Below are 8,304 nucleotides of genomic sequence, written 5' to 3'. Positions count from 1 at the left end.
TGGTACTGGTACTAATAGGCTTTAAACAGGGAAAACGACATCATTTAAAGAAAGTCTATATTAAATTATTTAACGATTGTGTTTAATCTTATTCAGCTAAGATAATTCTGGTAGCGAAACAAAAATATCTGATCCGTTGATCACGCTAAGTGCTTATTACTTGGAATAAACATGAAACTACCACTCACGCAGCAGTATCATTACTTATACTCTCTAATTTTGTTAAATTAAGATAATTCTGGTAGTGAAATAAAAACATTCTGCCAGAAATTTCTGCGGGAAAAAAATGTCTGCCAGAAATTTCTGACATTACATATTTATATTTACTGTTGCGTGGTCATGACGTCATTGCTTTGTGTTCTTGCAGATTCTCGGATGTGATAAATATTCGTCAGTATCAAGACCAAAGGCGTCTGCTGCTATAAAGAAGTCCTCCCATATGGAGTTGCTTGGCATTCTGTTGTGTTGGCTGTTTACGGTGACTCTGATCTTGCCTGTTCTCGTGCCTGTCGGAAGAGGCGACTAACAGGATCGGGAAGCAGGCTGTCTGTCTTTGTTGACATTTACGACATTTGGTAAATGACATATACTAACTAAAACAGGGCAGTCTTTTTGAAAACAAATATGTTGTTCACCTTTCACAGATTTATAGACGCTGATGAGTGATGACGTAATCGCCTCCAGTGACATGACCAAATTAAACAAATATGTTGTTCACCTTTTACGGAGTTAGAGACGCTGATGAGTGGTGGATGTGTTCTTCCAGCGATCCAGAATTCTGTTCGTTAGTTCAAATCCCATATTCTCGATTTCTCCAGCACCAACACCCACTCATTCAGAACTGATGAAAACTGGTGTCATAGTGGTCTCAGTCGACAGAATCGGTATTCATAGTTTCATCCTCTAGGCGTGGCAGAATGCTTTGCTTTGTGGGCTGGAATCCCAGAGTCGCCCCGATGTAGAGCACCTGAATATTTATGTATGAAAACACAACACCTAAATATTTATAATGTGTAAGACATTGCAGTTTACAACCTTTATAGTCCACTTTTCTTACTAAGAGGGTAATCCACCACTCTTAATAACAATAACTTTTCACACTAGGTTTCAAGGCAGTTGATGCGTTTTTAAGCCCAAACGTTGTGTCTGAGATAAGTGCGACATGATTCATAAATTGTTTCACTTTCGAGAAGTAAAACATGAAGAGACTCAACAAACGCGGGTTTAATACACATCCCTGTTTTAACATATCTAAACGTATCTGAATACTCTTTGACAAATGGCATGAGTGGTTTATGCGCCTTTGAATTTCATGGGTGTGTTTCTAGACTACAGTGTGACGTTGGGCAACAGTGTGTAAGATTTAAACCACTGTGTCAGGACCGCCACCCTACATACATCACATAACCTCCATTGCAAAGGGAGGCAACTATATGAATAGAGGAGATGTTTTACATTCGGGGTACAGTTCCCCAGTACACCGCTGTTTACGTCCGACCTGAGAAGGTAGGTGTTGTCTGCTAGGAAACTCGGAGACATATTTCGTCCCTCCGAAGGATGTATATTGATTTCAGTGTATAATTTTGAGTTCTATGCATGACGTATCTGACGAATAGTCACATAATATACAAGCGTTTACAACGAGAAATTCCCTGTTTATAGATTATACAATGTCAAGTATTTTGTGTGCTTGTACTTTCGTTATTGAACTGGGTCATACAAGCGCCAAATTCACTGTTCAGGTTGGAACAGGATATTTGTGTGTTAATATAAATGTCATAGAAATGTATATATTCCCATGAAATACTTAAATTGGAAAACCTAAGACTCTGTTGGAATTAAAGGGCCATGAAACTTAAACTAAACCCTCTATTGAACAAGGAAGTTAGATATATCCTACTTTCGTTATGATAATGATACAACGTTATCGCTATCACAGCGCTCTCTGTAGCCATCCAGATTGATCAAAATACTGGAACAACGTTAAAGACTTTTACACAAATCAGTGACGTGCATGAGGTGAACAACGTTGCTTTGTGACACACTTACAGGCCCGTCGTCACGTGACCTGAGGTGGATGTAATGTAATGTTATTGAAACCTGGCACCTGGTTGGACCATGTAATATCGACGTGGAGTGGAATTACCTGGAATCTACTTTCGAAACCTCCAAATCAAACACAGTTAGCAGATTTCAGAATATACTATGCCAAAGAAAAAATACACATGAATTCGGACATTAAAAATATCAGATCAAAGTGCGAGCATTCTAATTACATCTAGCGCATGATTATCGTCACAGCATGGTTTTGAATTTCCTCTGTGATTTCTTCGTGTTTCAAATTAATCTCAGCAAGTCCGTTCGTGAATACCTGATACGCAGAGGTGACGAAGTGGATTGGGTGGTCAGATTCAGTGTATTGCTTGACCTGTTACCGTGACGCCTGAGTCAATCTTGAAGAGGTCTCGAGGATGTAGCTTTTGATAGAGACTTTTGCTATCAGGATTAACCTAAACCAAAAGCTTGCTATATATCTATATTTTCGATTATTACCAATTTTCGTACTTAGTTTCGACAGTGATGACAAAACTAATGGAGTGCAGGAATTTACGATGTCTTGGTAGAAGGTATCATGGTAAGTAGGAAAATGGTTCATTGTTAGTTGGCCTAGTGGATTGGCTGGATGGTTGACTGGTTGATTGGCTGGTTGATAGACCGGTTGATTGAAGTATCGATCGTTTTGTCTGTTTGTTTTCCAAACAGCAAAACCCACCAATATGGCTATGACAAAACCAGAATCATAGGTTAGACTTATAATCTGTTTGGCTCATAAGCGGACGGATGAGTTGCATTTTAGCTCGAGAACTAATAAACGTAACATTTTCAATGAAACACTAATCATATATCAGAACATCATACCAACTCTGGGAAGTTTTAGAAGAACATTTGTCGATAAAATAAAAAACCCAGTTGTTTGACAAAGTATCATTAATATATTGACACAGTTCACTATTTGTTACGAGGGAGGAGTGTCGAGAAAGGGACAGCCAGGTGTGCGAGAAAGCATGAAGACACAGCACAGGTTAATGAATCAAAAACACTTTCTCGGCACTCTTCTCGAACATCTGGCTGTGCCTTTTTCTGCACTCCTCCCTCGTAAAAAGCCGTGAACTGTGTCAATATTTTCATGAACATTTGCAAAACAACTTTTATATTATTCGGACAAAAATTCTGCAAGAATCTCACAGAGTTGGTATGACGTTTTGATTTACGAATAGCGTTTAAGTAAGTATGTTATGCTTGTTAGGTTACCAGTGACATTGCAATTCATCAGTGCACTTTTGACCCAAACCGACTGTAAACAGTTGCCTCATATCATCTTTCAGATGGCTACCTCTCAGAAGCTGATGGAACATTACTTAACCTGTGTCATCTGCTCCGGCGTCTTCAGTAATCCCTGTACACTTGTGTGTAATCACACCTTCTGTCGGAAATGTATCGTCAACTACACCATAACCAGACCAGAAGCCATCAGTGTCAAGTCCCTCCTCTGTCCATTCTGCAGCAAGATGACGAAAGTGTCCGACCCTGACAGACCGGTGGAGGAGTGGGCGGATGACATCAAACCTATCTTCCTCATCCAGGGACTCTTGGACTCGTTTGGTCAGGGATCTAAAGGTACATGTGTTAAGCGGCTATCATACAATGACTCAGAAGTATATGTTATTTTACCATACACCATATTTTACCATTAGCACGATATAAATATGTGTCTATAGCTCCAACCATCACAAAGATATCAGTTGCTAGGGACAGGATAACAAATCTTACATGTCTTTAGGTATTTTGTACAATCTGAAATCGGTCAACCTGTGCACTGAATGTCACATACCTTTGAACGTAGAATTTCAACTTTCAGATACATCCTGCTGCAGCTATTGTAAAGAGGAAGGGGAGACAACCCCTGCGTCAGTTTGGTGCTATGTATGTGATGAAGCGATGTGTGTTAGATGTGTCAGAGTTCACAACCGCATGCCATCAACTCGTCATCACGATGTCACTGACCTCTCTGGGGAGGTCAAGGTCAAACGAAGGAGGATGGTCATGTGTAAGGAACACAAGGATGAACGTGTTAAGTTGTTGTGTAAAGATTGCGGGAAAGCAGTTTGTTATGCCTGTTGTGCCATCTATCACAGGCAATGTGTCTCTGTGGTTAGCTTGGAATCAGAGATACAGGCAATGAAAGCAGCACTGACGCGGGTGACAGGCAATTTGTCACAGAGAAAGGAAAAACTCACCAAAGAGATCGAGACAAAGAAATGTAGACTGGAAGACGAAACATTTCGACTGAAAGAAATGGCATCTCTTATTAACTCTGAAACTGTCAAGGTGATAGAACAGATTAACCTAAAGAAACGGAGACTTGTACATGAACTGAAAGAGATCTCAGACAAATGCACTGGTCAAATGAAAGCAGACATAAAATCAGCTGAGATGTCAGTACTGATGTACCAACAACAGACGGAGTTGATAGACCAGGCTCTACAATCTGAGTGTGACATGGATGTGTATGAGATGTATGAGGGATGTGAGGCCGGTGATGTGGAGGCTGTCGGAGACGCTGACCTGAAGGAGAGAGGACGAATAGCCAGTGTCACATTCCGACAGGACACAGACAAGCTGAGTAAAGCACTGGACGATCTACAGCTGGGTGAGATAGAGGTCCTGTATGAGAGTGTGCCGGACCTGAAGGCTACTCCTGTGTTACAAGACACCACTGACGTCAGAGTAGCGGACGATAAATGCACAGCAGTACCTACTGGAGTGACAGTGGTGGTGGTGGATGGTGCAGACACGGTTGTCGTCACAGACATGTACAACAGGAGTGTGAAGTCCTTCTACACCAGCAACAATCAGCGACACCACAGTAAGATCCTGCTTGATGGAGGTCCCTGGGGTATTACTAAATTGACACACGACCAGGTAGCTGTCACTCTGATATACTCCAAACAGATAATAACACTAAAAGTTAAACTAGACTTGGAGTTACTGACAACCATGAGAACCAGCAAACAGTATTTTGGTATAACGTCCCTGACTCCATCAACACTGGCAGCTGGTTCCCGGTCGCCTCCCTCTGTTGATATCCTGGATATGACAGGAAACGTGCTGAGGTCCATCAATCCGCTCCACAAAGGTAACAACATCTTAAGGCATCCCGACTTCCTCAGTACCACGAGGACAGGTAACATCCTGGTGTCTGACGGCGGAACCAAGTGTATCGTGTGTCTGACCCCCGAGGGAGATGTGATGTTCAACTACACACCTACAGGAGACACGGCACTGGAGTGTCCTGGTGGTATCACAAGTACCAGCACAGGTGACATCCTGGTTACAGACAACAGTCTGCACCGAGTCATCCAGCTGACTGAGTCAGGACAGTTTGTACAAAATCTGCTGACATCCAAGGACGGTATTCATTATCCACATGGAATGTGTATCGATGAGAGGGGGAGGCTACGTGTTTGTCTTTGTGAGGGTGTCATACAGACGTTCTCGTGGACATAGAGAAACACTGATGAGCTGCTGATGCATGTCGGGGCATTCTTATAGAGACACACAGACAGAAGATGGTAGTGTTGTGGGCATGTCCTCTTGTGTCTACAACAAGGTGTATCTAGTTGTCCATATTGTTGCAAAACAGTCGAAAGTAACTCATGCCACAGCGTCAGGTATTCAGACCAAGACGATCAAGTTATCACATGTGCAGTACTGATGTTTGTTGCAAATGAAAGCGACGGCTGCCGTGTGGAGATATAAAATGCTTAAAAAGAAAGAAAAACGTTCATGATATATAATCCTTGGGGATTAGGGGTTGGAGGTTGGAAGTAGTAATGGTCACTACTTCCATACACTGTGCGATGGAGATAGTAGAGATAGCTCTAGGGGAAATCAAGGCCACGCACCTTCTCAACAACGGTAGGTTACAGCTGAACATCCACGGGTTTCATAACAGATGCAAATCCAAACACATGCAGTCGGAATTTTTATCAGTCTTCATCAATCAGTCTGTCACATGGCTTGAATACATTGAACCATTGATCACACAATGTGTAAACAAGTCTGTCACCTTCCTACACAAAACATGGCGTGGTCTCCATCCCGCTTACGTCATGGGTCCTTCCGTGGTTGACAGTGTGTCTACCCAGACAGAGCGGGAGGTTCGAAGGTCGCGTCTTATCAAGTTAAAAGATGGTTCTAGTTGGCACCCTCGGGTGTGCTCGGCATTGATAAAAAAGAAGACTTGATTCAGTCTCACACTTAGACTGGTTTATTCAGTACTGCAGGCCATGTGACCTAGGGTACAATTACACCACACCATATCAGTTTGCCACATGGATTTGATAGGAAGAAACACAACTAATAATTAAGAACGGCGTGCTTCAAATACATGCTTTAAATATAGTGATTGAAATTTGATTGTGGATTTTGTGAACAAATAAGTTTGATTAAGATACGTTTGTTTGGCTTAACAGAGGCTAACCATGGTAAATATTTCGTTCGAAGTGCAGAATATTTTGGACAGGTAAACAGTATGTGGACTTCATCTTCGATATAGAGATCCATGCAATATTCAATGCAGATGTTATAGTCGCAATGTCGTTTCTCCTCCCTGTATGTATTTACCTTCAGATTGTTCAATGCTATTCTAAATTTACAGAATGCACGTACGTAAGACTTGTATTGAAGACAAGTAATATATCTTTCTGTGCTAAAATCAGTTTTAAATCTCGAGTACAATGACAGAAAACTTGAGGCAGAAATAGATCAATGCCAATCCTGGATAAAGATATCCTGTAACCTTTTATTGAATGAGCTGATGAATAGCTTTTCATCACCAACTTGTTGTGACAACCAAGTCCATACACAACCCGTTGAAAAGAGCAGAGATCTGACCTCCGTAACCCAGCTATATCTTCCATTATCATCTAAAGGTGTTATCGCCACATCTAAAGGTGTCTAAAGCTGTCCGTTTGCAACAGTTTCAAACAGTATTTGATTACTCAATATTACACAAATACACTTCGGCGACCTGTTTCACTCAGCATGGCTTTGTTTGATGCAAATTTCCCAACGGATAGGAATCGTTTCAGGTATGAAGTATAGACCTTTTCAACTTTCTTCATTGTAGATTGTTCCCCATATCTCGGAGCCATACAGGTGGGTTGGTAAACTTTTGCAGTCGAAGATATTCATTGCTGTGGGTAACGGCATTGCACGATTACTTTTAAATAGCTGGTACACTGGCCTTAATGCTTTCGTTGCCTGTGCATGCCAAATTGTTTACATGCAGCTGACCACTTTAGCCTAGATGAGAATAGTAGACCAATATATTTGTAGTGTGTTGTGCGCCCCAGTTGTTCGCCCACATAGAACCACTCATCATCCTTGCGTATAATTCCACCATTACGAAAAACGATCATGCTTGATTTATTCATATTGACAGACAGTCCCCAAGACTTGCAATACTGGTATAATACGTCTAGTTGTTTGCAAACCAATAACCGTGTACGAAAACATGTTGACATCAGCAGCAAATAAACGTACCGCATCTTAATATCCTCGATGTCCCGAGAAACAAAGATTTCGTGTTTGCAGGTCTGGTAGATTTCAGTGGCTACTTCATTGATGAAAATAGTAAACAAAAGAGGAGTTAGCATACATGCTTGCCGTACTCCAGAACTCGTGAAATAGGCGTCAGTTTTCCCGTTGTCAACTTTTACACATGCTTTGACTGAAGCATACATATTAACCAGAACATCATATATTTTACCATGGCATCCGTGAATCAAAAGCGAGTAAAGCAGTCTGTCCGTATCTACCAGACCAAACGCTTTTTTGAAATCAATAAATGTGCAGTAGAAACGACCCCCATTTAACAAAGGTATTTGGAACATAAAGCTTGAAGGGTGAAGATTTTTCAACTGTTCCATATCCTGGACGACAGCCAGCCTGAGCTCCAAGGAGAATTTCATTTAAATCAGTTCATGTTCGGAATCTGGTTTCCAGCACAGATGTGAATACTTTTCCCGCCACGTTAAGCAAAGAAAATCTTCTATAGCTATTAGGGTCAAGAGTAGATCCAGTCTTGAATATCGGCGGTATCAGGCATACATTACATGCATCTGGAAACAGTCCTGTGTCTACGATTTTGTTGAAAAGTGGATCCAGAAGTGCTAAAAGTGACGTTTGAGCTGCTTTAAAGAACTCAGGGGGTATGCCCTCATCACCAGGAGCCTTACC

At 41.4% G+C, this 8,304-nt stretch overlaps 1 protein-coding gene across 1 annotated transcript; it reads left to right on the top strand.

Moving 5' to 3' along the window:
* The first annotated feature begins 1,394 nt into the window (after nucleotides 1-1,394).
* Nucleotides 1,395-6,107, top strand: LOC137258488 (tripartite motif-containing protein 2-like). Its single transcript, XM_067796179.1, has 3 exons — nucleotides 1,395-1,506; nucleotides 3,387-3,678; nucleotides 3,920-6,107. Exons 1-3 carry the CDS (start codon nucleotides 1,447-1,449, stop codon nucleotides 5,566-5,568), a joined length of 2,001 nt encoding a protein of 666 aa, XP_067652280.1. The 5' UTR covers nucleotides 1,395-1,446; the 3' UTR covers nucleotides 5,569-6,107.
* The last annotated feature ends 2,197 nt before the right edge of the window (nucleotides 6,108-8,304 follow it).

This window comes from Haliotis asinina, chromosome 12, assembly GCF_037392515.1.
Source record: "Haliotis asinina isolate JCU_RB_2024 chromosome 12, JCU_Hal_asi_v2, whole genome shotgun sequence".
In the NCBI taxonomy this organism is placed as follows: Eukaryota; Metazoa; Mollusca; class Gastropoda; order Lepetellida; family Haliotidae; genus Haliotis; species Haliotis asinina.
This window is presented reverse-complemented; position numbering and strand designations above follow the sequence as displayed.